Below are 17,647 nucleotides of genomic sequence, written 5' to 3'. Positions count from 1 at the left end.
AAGAATACGTAACAAACCAAAGCTTCACATATGGCAACCCTAACCCTCTACCTGTCAATCAAAATGGCCTGTTCTTAAACACAGAGACAATTTAGACAGGAATGCCCTGATTTAACTACAGTATGCACATACAGTACCACATACTGAATTAAACACAGAACATACATTAAGTTCATCTTGGATTAACTGATGCCACTCACCATAAACTTTGACCTCATAGTTCTTCAGTGACTCTCCAGCCTCATTGGTGGCAACACAGGTGTACCTCCCAGCATCCTCCTCTTTAGCATTGAGAATCTGTAAGGTTCTCCCACCTGTCAAAGCAAAGTGAATAAATGAATGAATAAATAATAAACCCGATTCTATTCTATTGGAACCATATGGACCCTTCACGGGTTCATTTGGTTCCATCTGTACACTTTCAGTGTTAAATTAACACTGAGAATTTTCATGTGTAGCAAGAGGGAAAAACATGTTGACTTGATCCTCCATACCTGGAAGGACTCGGACGTTGCGACTCGATTCAAAGGGGACGCCATCTTTGAGCCAGGTGATGAGGGCAGGAGGGTAGGACTGGACCTCACACACCAGAGAGGTAGGGCTGCTCAGGGTGACTGTCACCTCCTCTGCAGAGCCCTCAGGACCAGAGCCATAGATTGTGGGAGAAACTGTCAGGAAGCACATTAAAACTTAGTCGACTCTTAAATCTTAATCATGTTATTATGTATTGACCTGACTAATGTTCATAATATGAATGCCCACCATTGTTTAGACTGTGCTTTAATCTGTTTAAAATGTAATCTGTGTTAAAATGTTGTGCGATTAATTCACATTATTTTAAACTGTCGTTTGCGTCATGAGTACATCCACGTAGAATGCAAATATTACATGGAGATAAAGCAACGTAATGTTTTTTTCAAAATAAGGGAGATTTTTCTCAGCGAATCAAAGCATCAACCTGTATGAATGAGGCATCACCAAATGAATAGTTTGGTGTGAAATATTCGCCGGCACATTTTCGGATCGTTTATTCGACACGTTCCCACACTTCCCCGTGTGGGAGGACCTTTAGAGTGGTGTTCTTACCCTGAACATTGAGGTTGAAATGTCTGCTGCGGTCCCCTGCACTGTTGGATGCCAGGCAGCTATAGCGTCCCGTGTCTGCCACCTGGGCACTAGAGATCTGGAGAAAGCGACCATGAGACAACACCTGGTGCCGTCCATCAGGCACCAAGAGCTGGCCGTCCTTCAGCCATTTGATATCTGGTACAGGGTTACCTAGAGAGAGAGAGAGCCATGGTTAACCACATGAAGCCCGGTGTCCCTATTCTGGGCATGTCATACACAGACATGTCAGTTATCTGCTAAATGTTACACACGTGAATGAGAGGGGGACTGTCTGTCAAGGATATGTACAGTAGTACCATGACTATTCTCAATAATGTGTGTGGACGTTCCTTATCCATCCCACCATGTTTAAAAGGTTGTCTAATCGACGAGGATGGGATTCGAACCCACGCGTGCAGAGCACAATGGATTAGCAGTCCATCGCCTTAACCACTCGGCCACCTCGTCTTACTGTACAAATAATATACTATTTTTTTTTTTAAATGTCTGGGTGTGTATTTAGTATAAGGAAAAATACTCTGTTAGAAAACCATAGATCTTGTCTGTGTAGGTTTGTCTGTCTTTTAGAAAAGCTGCTATAATTTAACCACAGTCAACGGGCTTGGTGAAATCCATACATGCATACTGTTTCCGTTTCAGCACTGGGATTTGATCCCAGTGCTGACATATGTCAGTTTGTATTTTTATATTTTGGCAGGTTATATCTAGCCAGACAGACAGACAGACCAAATACACACATAGACAAGGAGACCTTTAAAAAATGTTTTTTTTTTTTTTGCATTTTACAATATACAGTATGACGAGGTGGCCGAGTGGTTAAGGCGATGGACTGCTAATCCATTGTGCTCTGCACGCGTGGGTTCGAATCCCATCCTCGTCGAAATTAATTTTACAATGTGGTGCGACAGAAAATGATTGAGGAGTCATGATACACAGAACTTGGATCCGAGTGATCGCCCCCATGATTGACATGTGTATGCCAACTGTAAAATAGAAGCTGGCCAGGGTCCCCAAGGGCTCTATAATAAGTCTGTAGCTTTTTTCCCTCAAATCTCTTTGCCGAAATAACCAATCTACAAGCTTACAACGTGTTGCAACGCGATGCATTGTGAGCTTGTAGATCGACTATTTTCGGTATATAGTATATAGGATTTAAGTGTTTATTAATACAACTCTGTGATCTCCCAATAAAATCTGAACACTGCTTTATATTTTAAAGGTGCTGTAAGTGATTTTCTTTGTTGAAATAAGTGTTAAATAGCTATTTATTCCAATAGTAATCATTGAGTCGAGTGTTTGCTCAGTAACAGGGGTCTCCCCATCTCTCCAGCTCTTTAGTGAACAGAAAATACATTTTCAGCTTGCGATATCAATTTCATCGACTCATGAGAGAGAACTCATACAGGATACAGAAAGGGGAAGTGATGGAGGAAAAAAAGAGCAGACAAAACTGGAACTGAAACAATATAAAATTGAAGCTGACAAATGGGTTCTCCTGACTGGATGAAATTGGTGACGCGCTAAATTGACCCATTAAAAAAGCTGGAGAGATGGAGAGAGACCCCTGTTACTGAACAAACTGTATACCTTATATCAGAATGCAGAGCTTTAACCTTTTAACAAAAAAAAAAGTTTTAACCAAAAATAACCATCTCTTACAGCACCTTTAATTTATAAAATGTTTGTTATTTTCAAATAAATGCAGAACATGTTGCAGATATCACTTACCTGTGGCCTCACAGGTCAGAGTTATATTGTGTTTCTCCTTCACTTTAGTGTCAACCACAGTCCCCTCATCCACAATGGTAGGTGGCACTGCAAAAAAACAAAAAAGATTGTTAAAAAGCAATGAAAGGACTAGTTTTAGCTAGCCATAGCTAGTCATGTAATGTATTTCTTCAGACATGGGAGTCCAGGGTATGACAAATAATGTAATAAGCAATACATGAATATTAATAAACGTTTGTGTTTTGTCTAGTGACATTCAGTAACATGCAGATTGAAACTTATTTTCAGGACACTGGATTTTGTCAGCGGGTCATTAGGAACAGAGTAAAACAACCAGCCAAACCATTTATTCATTGATGTGGGGTTGGTTACTTACCAAGGATGTCAAGGTCAAAGTTCTTCCTCTCCTCTCCAGCGATGTTAGATACAATGCAGGTGTACCTCCCAGCATCCTCTACTGCAACATGCATCAGACGCAGGCTCCGCCCTCCTTCACACCGAACAGGACAATTATTGGTTGAATTCACTCATTTCACAGACATTTTAACCACTTAAACCCCCTATACTTAGTTAAATGGGGTCCCCCAAAGCCCTGTACTAACTTTGCGCCTTTCTCAACACCAAACCTCAGTTACAAGCTCAGTTGCGACGCGTTGTGACTTGTGAGCTTGTAAATCTGCTATTTTCGCAGACTGTTCAAACCCAGAATAATGTGGATAAAACAAAACAAAACAAAAATAGAAAAAAAAACTATAAAAAACATAATGCATTTCAAGTGGCCCAAAAAAAGAAAAGAAAAAGAAAAATGGAATCCCTGAAGATGTCTAAAGACAAAGTGCTCCAACAACATTGCTGTACTGCAGTCAAAGATAAATGACCCCTCCACACAATCTACCTCATTAAGTGGAGACGAGTGGGACATTCACAGCTGTTTAAATATACTAATTTAAACAGCTGTGAATAAATAACTAATAAACTGAGATCCCAGGGTATTATCCTCTCCATACAAAGAAAGAAAAACAGGCTATTACTGTATGTTAAATGTCTCTAAGAGAGCCACCTGAGCAAATAACTAACAAACACTGAAACAATGTTAGTCTTACACATTACACTTCTCAAAACGTACGCGGTAAATCTTAAGCACACTTTTCATCTCAACTTTTTGAGCAACACGCTAAATGATCCTATGAGAATTAATCGTACTGAAACACAAGGCCTTGTGGGTGCTTGTGGAATAGGACAAGCACATCACCATGCAGGATTTGAACCAAGAGTCACCTCAACATGAGCCTACATCTCTGTCCACAGAAATATTACTTTACAGACACAATTGTCTATAAACCAGAGAAGTGGCCTGTCTGTAGTCGCAGTAGTTTGCATCCCTTATTTCAGTAGCATGGGAATTATGTTTTATGGTTCCTAAATCACTTCCATTACACTGACCAAATGGGATTACCCAGACATGTCTGTGCACGGCCTGGTTCTTTTAGATCTTCAGTTGGAGAAAAGAGGTTCAGGGGTCAGATCGACACAGCCGCAGCCACTTATTCATTCGCTGAGCTCCCATTCCATCTTGTTAAATGGTGCAAAAACAATACACTTCTCTTCCAGGGGTTTGTCTCTGCATAGTACATCATGTTCTGTTAACTGTGTTGGGTTTGGCCCCAGTTTGAACGATCACATTACACCTTATTACCACTGATGCATTGCAACTGCTTGGCCTTTGAACTGTAGCTGGGAAGACTGAGATTCTATCTCACTCCTCTGAGCTGTGAAACTGTTTAATATCTTTAACTACGTAAGCCCTTTATACTTCATCGTATGATGAATGGTGAAGATAGTCCATCTATAACCTCGTAGATGGGCTATTTTGGAATAGTTTTTTTACTTCTTTTATTTTTTTGCATTTTTTGGTGTTCTTTCATTCACGAGACACTACATAAAAAAGTATACTGCATAATCTGCATGCAAAGTTCTAAACTACAAAATAGTTTCTTTGATCTGAGTTCAAACTGGACTTCAGAGGAATATTGTAAACAAAAAGATTATCACACCACTTCACCATGACTTTCATCATAGAAACCAGATCCAATGGGAGCTCACCTGACAGGACGCGAACTGAGCTAGTGGCTTTTATTGGTCGACCGTCCTTCAACCAGGTGATGGCAGGAAGTGGGATGCCCGAGGCCTCGCAGGTCAGAGCCACAGGATTCCTCACCACAACGCTGACATTCTCAGGCACCAGCACCTGACCAATAATACTGGGTGGCACTGGACACAGGACAGACACAAAGCATGGACATTAAAGAGATGGACAGAATTGCTGTCCAGACACGTACTCTTACACTATCTATCTATATATACAATTGGCAAACTGGATGTGTGTGTGTTTGCGTGTTTGTCTGTTTGTCTGTTAGGTTTCGTGTTTGTTTCGTATTTGTCACTTGCATGTTAGGTTTCGCTTTTGGTTTGCGTGTTGCAGTTAGGTTTCGCTTTCGGTTTGCATGCTGCAGTTAGGTTTCGCTTTCGTTTTGCGCGTTGCCAAATCATGTGCGAGAAACAAGCACCGGTGTTGCAAGGAACGTCTATACGCTCTTCTGTCTCTGTCTCCGATGTGCGGGCCAGGCTACTAGACGGGAGGTCCGCATAGCGGCCCGACCCTCTAGTACTGTACATCAGAGTTTCACAAGTCCAGCTGTGCCTTGGGATTTTGTGACAACCACACATTATTATAGGTGCAATATATATACACTTCTCTGTCCCAAAAGTTCAGTACTTTGTACTCACTCATTTCCCAATACAGAGACAAATTATGCACTTTTTTTTCCTACAGCACCTGGTGACTGGCATCCCTATTTTGGCAATATCATTCTAGGCGAAAATGTTAAAATTTAACAATAACATTAAAAAAGCTAAAATAGCAGATCTACAAACTAAACATTTTTCATGATGACTTGTTTGAAAAAAAAAGTTGAAGTATGAAATAGGGCTTGGTTAAACTTTTTATTTGGCTTTAGTAAATATAAATAAATGAGTAATGACAGTGAATACAGGTGTGCAGGTTTGAATACAGATATTGACTTGCACTTTGGTGTGTCTTGGGCACAAAAGGCTCGTCATGTATTGCGCACGAACGCACGCACACACGCACGCACGCACACACGCACGCACGCACGCACGCACGATCTATGACTGAGGAATATGACACTCTAACAGAATGCTTTGATATAAGAAGTTAATTCCTACCATGTATGTTGACATCATGCTTGCTGTCTGCCTGCCCCGCCACATTAACAGCGATACAGGTGTAGCGTCCCGTGTCTGACACCTTGGCGTCTTTGATCTGCAGCAGCCTGCCCTCGTTCAGCACCTTTGCCCCATGCTGGCCCGTGATGGGCCGTCCGTCTTTCAGCCACGTGATTGCTGGACGTGGAACGCCATCTGCCGCACACTGGAGGGTGACGTCACCTCCTTTGGTCACAGTGACATCATTGGCTGTGCCCTCGCTGCGTCTGATGGAAGGGCGGACTGAAGTAAGAAAAGTGGGTGAGTGATGGACACGCTCCCCCAGGAGAAGTTACTCACATACACCGTAAAATCGTCTGTCTTAATTTAACCACATGAACCCTAGTGTCCCTATTCTGGGGCGAACAGTCGGTGAAAATAACACATCTACAAGCTCACAATGCCGTGGCAATTTTGGTGTAGAGAGAAAAAAGGGAGTGGACAAAGTATAGAGCCCTGTGGGACCCTGGTCAACTAAGTATAGTATATATAGGGTTTAATTAGTTAACTCTCAGACCCAGATGGACCCAAATTTGACATATATATCTTTATTTTTATTAAGAATTTCTTAACATCTGCAGGCTATATTTTGATAAGCACATCTCAAGTGGAGGGGGTTTGGGGTGGGATTGTGGGGTTGATTTATAATTCATATATTTATATATTTATAATATAATTCATAATATGTTTCATTCTGTCTAATAATGTGTAAAATCGAAAATGCCAATAAAAAACACATTTGATAAAATAAAATAAAAATAAGTAATGACTTCTTTCTTGGATTGCTCAATGTTACTGTAGTTCGACCTGAAAGTGTAAATCTTTAAGGTATAGACAAATTAAACTCTTTGAGTGACCCAGAGGTGGTTGCTGTTGTGGTAATGACATACCATAGACCTGCAGGCTGTACTCCTTGGAGGCGGTGCCTGCTGCGTTGGTGGCTGTGCAGGTGTAGGAGGCTGCATCTGTCCTCTCAGCGCTGGAGATCTGCAGCTGACGGCCTCCTGACAAAACCCTGACGCGCTGATCTGACTTAAGATCTGCTCCTAAGGTTAGAAACACACATGATCGATACAAAGTTTACGGTATATATGCAGGGAACGCACAGAGTATGATTTTTACGGTATAATTTGTACACTAAGATACACGCACATGTGCACACACACGCACGCACGCACGCACGCACGCACGCACGCATCCACACAGGTCACACAGATTCTTACCATCCTTCCTCCAGGTGAGGCTGGGAGGTGGAATGCCACTGGACTCACACACCAGAGTGATCAGACTTCCCTCAATGACAGTGAGTGGAGAGACCTCCTCTGAGCCACGGATACTAGGAGAGACTGTAATAATGACAGGAAACCAACAGGGGGCACTGTTACCTTACTCAAGCCTCAGTGATCTCTGTACAGAATAATACATGTTCCGTCCACAGTGGTACAAGAAAAAGAGCTTTATCAATGACCTCTATCAATTGCTATCAAATCCCTAGCGGGTTCAATAATGTACAATCTAATTTCTACAGTTTGTACTCTACAGTACAAACATTGAAATGACAAGTAATGCGTGTACTTGTAAATCTACTATTTTAGGTGAAAGACACAATGCGCAACCAAGTACAAAACAGGCTTAAACTATTGATGAGCATACCCCACACATTGAGGTTGTAGTTCTTTTCTGTCTTGCCGGCAATGTTGGTGGCTTCACAGGTGTACCTGCCAGAGTCCTGCACCTGGGCACCGGTAATCTAACAAACGACATTCACAAACAAAAAAAAAGTAATATCAGCAATATAGAGCACCAAAGTCTGACGTCATTTACGCATCCTACCTGGGTCACGTTTTTTTTCCCCATTCAGAATTCCCATAGACTTGTTTAACCCATTGAGACCTGAAGCCGATTCTACATGTCTCCTAAATCTCAACAGTTTTCTGAAAAACGTATGTTTCTATATCAGTGGTGCTCAATCTTTTTCATGTCAAGGACCCCCAAAATTTCGTTAACAGGTCTAGGTGGAGTGGGCAAGAGTATTCATGTACAACTTATATTCAAGGGTGTTTCTATAATCAGTACTTAACCGTGAAGTGGAAATTGGGCTCATGCAGGTGCATCCATTTCTACAATGAATGAGACTCATAAAACACAATCAGGCGAATGTGTGTCTTTCTAAATCTGACAAGAACAATGTATCTGGTATTTTTTGTTTTTGTGCGTACAGTACACACAGTTTTATGCAAGCATTTTGATGATTGCCGGGGTTCCCGCACCTTTGCGTGGGTCTCTCTGGATTTTGTGTGTGTAAGTGCTTGTGTGACACAGTGCCGGCAGCTTGTGCCGGTGCCACCTCACAATTAAAATGATATATATCCCAAGACGCATAAACGTAATAATTTCATTTGTAATTATACATTTCTCTACTGTCCCAGAATTGTCCCAGACCGTATCTTTGTCCCTGGGGCAACAGGATATCATTAATTTTGAGGGCTGCAGCCATAACCCTAGTGGCCTTATACCGTAATCAGACATGATACAGTAAGGACAGAGATGTACTACATATAGTAATCTAACAATAATATAATGTAATAATAATATAATGTAATAATAATATTATTACATTAGTATATTATACTAACGTATATTATCATATTATTATTAAAAATAAATCAATAATATATATTTTTTACTCTTAGCTTTTTTTTTACTTTTAGCTATATCATGAGGCAAATACAGTACTAACACAGTGACCTGGCCTTACCGTGAGCAGACTCCCATCCTCCGACACAGTGAGCCCTGGCTTCCTGAAGAGGGGACGGCCATCTTTGCGCCACAACAGAGTGGGTGGAGGGATGGCATCACTCTGGCAGCGCAGCTCCACTGAATGGCCCAGCATCACTGTGGCATTCGCTTCCTCCCCCATGATGTTGGGCGGCACTGTGGCACATTGAACAAAATAATAACGTAAACCAGTGGTTCCCAAACAGTGTGCTGAGGAACATTGGTGTACCGTACAACTATGCAAAAAGTTATGAATTATTTTTTTATTTACGGTACTTATTTGCCAATATACTGTAGAGGCAATATTCCCTATAAAATATATTTTAACCACTTTTTTCCTTGTCCTGTGGTGTAAAACACTTGCAAACCACTGGTCTAAACAGTCCAAAAAGAATTGAACAAAGAGGTTCACCCAGTGTATACTTGAGGAAATACATGATATTAAAGGAGTAGTTCACCCAAAAAAATGACTTATTTTCTATCAATATGCACACACATATGCATTACACATGAAGACTTGAATGAATGGATTTTTTTTTGTGAGCTGAGCTAATAATTTGATGACCTTGTGTATTTCCGGTAGGAGACACTAAAGAGTCTACTTTGTGTCTCCTACCGGATACATTAGCCGGTAGGAGACCGTCATCAAATTATCGGCTTAGGAATGCAACAAAAACAAAATTCAATGCTTCATGGGATGTGCAATTGATAGAAATTAAGTCATTTTTTGGGTGAACCACTCCTTTAAGCAAGATGTTCTATGGCCTTTTAATTCCAGAATCTCTGGCAGAAGGTGAGCCCAAAGACTGCCTTCACAGCATTGTTACAATAGGTACTGTAATCTCAACATCTTACTCATTCCATATCAAAATACCTTGAGCCTTTAGGTGTTCATTTGAAGCTCTTTTAAAACTAAATTGTTCTTGGACAATGAAAGCACCATTAGCCGGATTCAACATCTTTTGAAAGTAACAGCCAGATCTGGTTCATTTCCAAGAAGTTCCATGAAACCTAATATCCTAACCTAACGTAATGTACTTAAATGGTCACAATCACAGAAAAGTAACTCTGAAGTTGATTTTGATGTTTATTTTCCCTTTAACTATCTGAGTGCCATGGCAACGAATGTTAACTATTGCGGACTGATGCCAAAAAAATAGATTTCCCATGATGCATTTTGCACTTAAGTGTGCTGAGACCCAGACGTTGACCTTAGTGCTTCAGACAGAAACCATTAAACGACTGATTCAGAGCGACAATTCAACAAATGTCCACAGGTCTCCACCCTTCGTGTGACCGTCTCTGTTATGAATGTAAAACGATCCTCTTAAGAAATTAGCTGTAATTTAGTGTTAGGATAGTCATTTCACCTCAATCTGATTTCAATCAAAGACTACTCATTCTACTTAAGGTCTTAGTCTTTTGTACGGCAATAATTACCCCCCTCCCCCCCTCCAAAATCTGGCTTGGCCTTAAAAAATGACTGCCAACCAATTTCCTGTGCATTATGTTTGCTGGACAGATGGAGCACATGTCACAGGGGAAGGCCCTCATCCCAGTGTTTGTCCAGACACAGGAAGCTGAATGGTAGCAATTACCACAACAAATCTGTCTTTATTTATCTGGACAGGATCTTTTGATCTTTCTGAAGACATACATGAAACATGTTTGTATTTCACATAGCCTTGTTCAGTCAAGCACTGTCACACAAATCAATGAGTGCACATTCACACACATGCGCACACGCACGCGCGCGCACACACACACACACACACACACACACACACACACACACACACACACACACACACACACACACACACACACACACACACACACACACACACACACACACACACACACACACACACACACACGCAAACATTCAAATTCTCCACTTACTTCTCACCAGAGTAAATGCAGTAAAACTGATTGAGATTAGACTTGCTTAGACTTGTCTAACTACTAATTGGCTGTCAAGGTCAGCTCCATGAGCAAAACTGACAAGGTTTATTGAAACACTAAACTCCATCAAACCACACTTCCTCTCCATATGCTCTCTAGTCAAAGGGTCTTTCGACAATCATTCAAGTGTTTAAGTACAAAGTATATACAGCCTTCCTTTGCTGTGCTGATGGACACTCCACAGTCAACCAGAACCATACTTCACATACGTCCAGCTTTGCTAAAACAACAGAGTACTTCTATATGATTTATTTCAAACAACAGCACAAATAAAGAACAAACAATATTTGCAAAACAAAAGCCCATGTCACATATAAAGTTTATTATATTCACATCGTTTGCCAAAATGTACAAAGTTTTAATAGTGAAAGGGAAAGACCTCCCATATCCCTGTAAGTAGGTATAGGTGAAAAACAACCCCATATATTACACCTAAAAAAGTTATACATACGTGTACTGTACATTATGTATACACTTAAAAAGCCCCCAAAATCCATTTTGGGGCAACAATAATAATGACTTTTCACATTGAAGGATTTATGAGAGAAAGCATTTAACTACTTAAGCCCTACAGTATATTATACATGGTCATACAAAGGTGAAAATAGCCGATCTATCATTTCACAATGCGTTGTGACCTTGCTTGTAGCTAACTGTGTTATTTTCAAAATGTTTGGAAATGTAACATTTTGGGGGGAAATGTTTAAAGTGGTTAAAGCCATTGAAATTATTTTAGTATTAGCATGACTCACCGTACACCCGTAGGTCATATTCTCTCTGTTGTTCGCCTCCAGCATTGACGGCCACACAGGTGTACCTGCCTGTATCACTGACCTGGGACCTGCTCAGAGACAGAACCCTACCACCAGACAACACCTACATAGAGATGCAAACAGATCAGAAGACATACTGCACACGCACACAGAAATATAATGGATACAATCACAAACTAATACACAGACGCATGCACGATATGCGCGAATGCGCACACATAGGGCTAAGATAGTGAATGAATGAATGAATTTAGATGATTCATAATCTAATGTAGTGGTCATGGGAATGAAATAATGTATTCTTCTGAAACAACCACACTGTATTGTATTGAATGTATAACGTTCTGAGACAAAATATGAAGATTTACTGTAGATGACCAATCAATCTGAATAGACGTTTGATCAAATAATACCATTGTATCCTCAGATTCCTCACATTGCCAACAAATGTCAAATGACATGTATGTATTCAAACACTGATGGACACAACGGTAAATATGGGTACCTGAATGCCATCTGAGACGCTGGTCACAGGGCTGCCATCTTTGAGCCAGGTGAGGCTGGGCAGGGGAACACCAGAGGCTTCACATTCCAGCTTAACTGGCTCGTTCACGACCACTGTGACCATGCCTCCTCGGCTGGAGATGATGGGAGGCACTGCAACACCACAAACAGGAGCAAATATTCATGTTGACATACATACATACATACATACATACATACATACATACATACATACATACATACAGTACTGCATGCCATGTACTGTATGGCATCCACACACAATCACCACATAATGCATTGACAATCACAAATACGCCGATACCCAGTGGTGGAAGAAGTACTCACATTATTGACTTCAATAAAAGTAACCATAGCACAGCTTAAGAAACACACACACACACACACACACACACACACACACACACACACACACACACACACACACGCGCGCGCGCGCGCGCGCGCGCGCGCGCACACACACACACACACACACACACACACACACACACACACACACACACACACACACACACACACACACACACACACACACACACACACACTTTCCTCTCTACATGTATTGGAAGATTAGTCAATGTAAGTTTAGCCTCCTGGAGATAATGACTGAAAAGTGTGGGAACTTTGGACACAGAGAGCCCGTGGAGTTTTATCCTGAATGATTCATATGGATTTCCATGTGTTTAAATTATAGTACACTGAATAATGTCCTCTATACATTGCTCTCCAAGGAAAATGGGTCTATACTTTTGGCAGGCCTATAAAGCCATTGGCATGCTCTGAAAGCAACGCTAGCTGCGTGGTACTAACTACACTCATCTGGATGGGCACAGTCCCAGAACATTTCTGCCTCTGCTCCCACTCCCACATACATCTGACCAACACATTGAACCGGTGGGCACAATGTGCTATATTGTCTGATTCACCATTAAATATTTCACACGACTATATAGCAATCTAGAAGATTTTCTCACCGTACACCTGCAGACTGTGGGACACCTCAGCAACCCCGGCCACATTGACCGCCACACAGCGGTATATTCCAGTATCTGACAGCTGGGCACGCTCAATCTCCAGCACCTGGCCACGCTTCAACATGATCATCCCAGCGGCACTGGTCAGGGGGCGGCCATCTTTATACCATGTAATGGCTAAGCAAATAGAAATGACATGAGGAAATGATTCTGTTTTAAGTTTGAGACCTCATCCTCATCGTGAATGAGGGCCTCATTCACGATGCAGGGGTATGCACAGATGATCCTTAAAGGCTGGCGTGTCTGATGAATTGACTGAACCACACATTAGCTTAAATCCAACCCATGTGTCAAGCACAAACCCGCTGACCAACAGCGTAGAGACAGGAACTCATACTAACAATAGACAGTAGCAGGCATTTCAAGCGGTTTGTTTAAAATGAGGAAAGGCAGGTGGGAGACATGGTCTCTACTCAGCAGTGGATGGCAACCTCCTGGGAGTGAGTGAGTGTGGGGTTTGTGTACAGTAAGCAGGTAACGTAAGTTGAGTCTTACCAGGCAATGGGCTGCCTGTGGCCTTGCACTGTAGCTGGGTGGAGAAGCCAGACAGGATGGTCTGGTTGAAGATCTCTCCAGAGTAGGGGATACTGGGAGGCTCTAAGGAAGCACACAGACTAAATGTCAGATGTCACCACCTATCATACCCTTAGTCATATACTAAATAACAGAGCAAGCAGGGAACAGTAATGGAAAAGGAAAAAAAGAAAAAAGAAGGAGAGATAGACTTTCTCAGGAGACAGAGGAATTAAGAGATTAGATAAGGGAGATGAGAGACCATAGTATATTTTGGGTATTCATATGTTACCATGGACACTGAGGCGTATGTGTATCTATATGTTACCATGGACACTGAGGCGTATGTGCTGTTGAGCCTCCCCAGCTGCGTTGGTGGCCACACAGGTGTACCTCCCAGAATCCTCCAATCTTGCCCGTGTGACTTGCAGTGTTCTGCCTGAAAGCTCCAGCTGTGAAAAGCACACATACAGTGCGTGCTTACTGATACAGTATGCTGAAGATTGTGAAAGCATTAGTTCATGCTCTAGCAGTCTGTGAGTTGTTGTGGCCGAGTGGTTAAGGCGATGGACTAGCGATCCATAGGGGTCTCCCCACGCAGGTCCGAAATCCTGCTGACAACGGTGGAACATTTTCATGTATATGATTTGGTTGTGTAAAGATGTACTAGTTCTATGCTCTGTCACAGAGAAGAACAAAGCCTGTAAAAGTACAACATGCTCTTGAATAGGAGTATGGTGACACAATACACCTGCGATTACAATGCCCTGCGTGAGGCCAACATGCTCACTAATTCCTGTGGCTTCCTCCCAAATCTCTATCCTGCTGTGTCTGGACACAGCCATTGAATATCTCTGAAATGCTGTTTTTTTGTAAGCACTGAGTCAGTGACTAAAAATGTTTATGGGACCAGAATGATGTGTTTAAACCTGAATCTTAAAGCAAAGGTTTGAGAACCTCTGCCATAAAGGTATATAGCAGATGCAGACTGTAACTTTTGACTTGTATTTTGAATGAATAAATGAATCGTTCCACCAGCCAACCTTAAGGTGCTCCTGTGCTGTGTCAACAGGTCGTCCATCTTTGAGCCAGGTGATGCTGGGAGGGGGTATGCCACTGGGCACACACTGCAGGCTGATGGACTTGTGAAGAACCACGGAACGCTCAGCAGGCCCTGTACTACGGATGGTTGGAGGGACTGGACAGGTGGAGAACAGAGACTATACTGTAACATCTGCATGAACCTTTGCATTACATTAGAAAGACACAAAAAAAAGTCCAAAAATAGATATTTACCTCAGGTGAGAGCTCTCCAATGGCTTGCATTAGAACCATAAATGACACTTAAAAACCAGTAAACCAGTGAATAGTAGTTCATGCAAAGGTGAGTTCGAAACGCTATCTTTATCAATTTCTACGTTTAATGGCAAAGTAGGCCACATAGCGTTTAAATATTAAAGTTTATTTTACCATGAACAACCACATTGAAGTCCCTCTCATGCTCCCCGGCCTCATTGGAGGCTACGCACTGGAAACGGGCCGTGTCCGAGATGTGAGCACGGGATATGATGAGCCGCCGTCCGCCGGCCGCCACTCGCAACCCCTCGCCCTGTCTGACTGGCTTCCCATCCTTAAACCACCTGGAATGGAAGTGTTGTACCGTAAACATACACAGTGGAATCCTCAGCGTTAAGTTTATTCAAGTGTACAAATGTAACCAAATTGACCTTTTGGTTGCATTTGTACACTCTCAGAGTTACAAATGGATTAAAAAAACGGGAATAGATTGTTCCATGTACAATTTGATATGTATACCTATTAATAGCTGATTCAACATGCAAATCTATCTATCGTGCAGGGAGCCAAGCATAAGCCTGAATCTCTTTATTCCTGTACCTGTCTAATCTTATTTTTGTATATATTTCTATTCTCAGTTCTCTTTTTCTGTATCTGTCCTGTGTTTCATACTGTGGTACTGAACACTGAGAATCTTACCAGGTACATTATACATGTGGCATGAGGCATGTGTGTGTGTGTGTGTGTGTGTGTGTGTGTGTGTGTGTGTGTGTGTGTGTGTGTGTGTGTGTGTGTGTGTGTGTGTGTGTGTGTGTGTGTGCGTGCGTGCGTGCGTGCGTGCGTGCGTGCGTGCGTGCGTGCGTGCGTGCGTGCGTGCGTGCGTGCGTGCGTGCGTGCGTGCGTGCGTGCGTGCGTGCGTGCGTGCAGTTTTCCTAATCCATTCATGGTTGATTGTTGTCAAATCATTTCATACTGTATGTGAAGTTGTACTTAGGGCTGTCCCCTAAAAGTTGACGCGTTGGGCGAGGAGCCTGACGTCGACTCGCGAGTCGTCAATGCCATTGGCAAAAAAAATAATAACAATAATAATAATAATATATATATATATATTTTTTAATAATCAAATCGATTAATCGAATATTTGAATACTTATAGGTAGAATCATTTGAATGCTAAAAATCACTATTCGTGAATGCCCTAGCGTGAGTGCATGCGTGCGTGTGTGTGTGTTGTGTGCATGACAGAGGTCTTACGTGATGACGGGGGCAGGTGTTCCTCTCGCGTGACACTCCAGTTCCAGAGGGTTGTTGATGATCACGGTGCTCTCTGTGATTTCATCTCCTCCATCAACAAAGGGAGGCACTAGGAGACCACAACATTAACCCATTAAGACCTGAGGCTGATTCTAAACTGTTCCAAACTGTTTTCTGAAAAACTTATGTTGCTATATCAGTGGTGCTCAAACGTTTTCATGTCAAGGACCCAAAAAATGTACTGTATATGCATTTGGCTGCAGACCCCCATCTCAAAATAGTTATTTCCAGGGAGCCCCAGAAGCTAAGATTTGAGTTAAACTGTTTGCTTTAAAAAAAATGTATATACTGTATTCAAAGATTTGTACACATTTTCAAGATTTTTCAAAAAATGCAGACATGAGTGTAAAATCTAAAATGACGCAGATGCTTTCCATGTTTTAATAAAGCTTGTCATCTGCTTTTACAGTGACATATACATGGGAATTATAAAACATTTAGAAGGAGGGGATGAACTGCAATTACTATTCAACTAAAATAAACGATTCTGGATGAAGTTTGGAAATGTAGAGGCGCTTGTTTAGTAAGGCTGTTTAAGTTGTTTCTCCACACAGTAAAATCTCAGTGTTAATTTAACCATTTGTAACTCTCTGTTCCAAATGGATGCAAACCATTTGTTCCAAATGGTTACAAATCATTGGTTGCAAACCATTTGTACACACTCAGAGTTGCTACTCTGATGTGGTTCACATATGGTTTCTTTTTTGAAATATTGACATATTGCCAGTAAGGAGTATGCTGTGGAGTTGAACAAAATGTAGATGTCATGATTTCCGTTACACTATAGTGTGCACCATAATGTGTGAATATACAGTATATCAACATGCTTTTTGAAGCTACGGTGCGATGCCAGGTGTCTCCTTCCCATGGGTTACTATAAACATGCTGTAGATTGTTACGGCATTAGCTCATGCTTTGGCCGAGTGGTTAAGGCGATGGACTAGGGCTAGATATCCATAGGGGGCTCCCCACGCAGGTTCAAATCCTGCCGACAACGCTTCAGAGTTTTCATGGATGTAAAAATGATCTGCTGTATGAGTTGGTTGTACAGTATGCTCCCAGATTTGAATCCTGCAGACAGCGAGGACTGTTTTCCTTGCATACATACTGTAAACTAAAATTAAACAATTGCACTCTGCTTTCATAGCTCTGGTCTGTTTGAAACTGCTGGCAAGTTATTACCACAGACATGTTAACAAATGCTTTTTGTTCTCAACCGCTTCTGGTAAACAACAAACATCTATCAGCTCAGTGAACAAGAAGGAAAAACAGACCCTGAAACTAATTAGCCTGTTTGCTGTCACAACACAAA

The 17,647-nt window shown here is 41.7% G+C and overlaps 1 protein-coding gene across 1 annotated transcript in view; it reads right to left on the bottom strand.

The window, feature by feature from the left end:
* Positions 1-17,647, bottom strand: part of hmcn1 (hemicentin 1) — a 191,236-nt gene that overhangs the window by 36,770 nt on the left and 136,819 nt on the right. Inside the window, exons 33-51 of the mRNA XM_084066545.1 lie at positions 16,276-16,384; positions 15,197-15,366; positions 14,770-14,924; positions 14,055-14,178; positions 13,709-13,810; positions 13,154-13,330; positions 12,163-12,314; positions 11,637-11,760; positions 8,900-9,075; positions 7,795-7,891; positions 7,365-7,487; positions 7,032-7,187; positions 6,103-6,384; positions 4,960-5,127; positions 3,233-3,346; positions 2,857-2,943; positions 1,087-1,278; positions 495-668; positions 201-314 (exon numbers count right to left, since the gene is read on the bottom strand). Of these exons, the coding sequence (XP_083922671.1) occupies positions 201-314; positions 495-668; positions 1,087-1,278; positions 2,857-2,943; positions 3,233-3,346; positions 4,960-5,127; positions 6,103-6,384; positions 7,032-7,187; positions 7,365-7,487; positions 7,795-7,891; positions 8,900-9,075; positions 11,637-11,760; positions 12,163-12,314; positions 13,154-13,330; positions 13,709-13,810; positions 14,055-14,178; positions 14,770-14,924; positions 15,197-15,366; positions 16,276-16,384 (2,796 nt within the window). The remainder of the gene's footprint in view (positions 1-200; positions 315-494; positions 669-1,086; positions 1,279-2,856; positions 2,944-3,232; positions 3,347-4,959; positions 5,128-6,102; positions 6,385-7,031; positions 7,188-7,364; positions 7,488-7,794; positions 7,892-8,899; positions 9,076-11,636; positions 11,761-12,162; positions 12,315-13,153; positions 13,331-13,708; positions 13,811-14,054; positions 14,179-14,769; positions 14,925-15,196; positions 15,367-16,275; positions 16,385-17,647) is intronic.

Source organism: Gymnoscopelus microlampas (assembly GCF_963454915.1).
Source record: "Gymnoscopelus microlampas genome assembly, chromosome: 9".
In the NCBI taxonomy this organism is placed as follows: Eukaryota; Metazoa; Chordata; class Actinopteri; order Myctophiformes; family Myctophidae; genus Gymnoscopelus; species Gymnoscopelus microlampas.
This window is presented reverse-complemented; position numbering and strand designations above follow the sequence as displayed.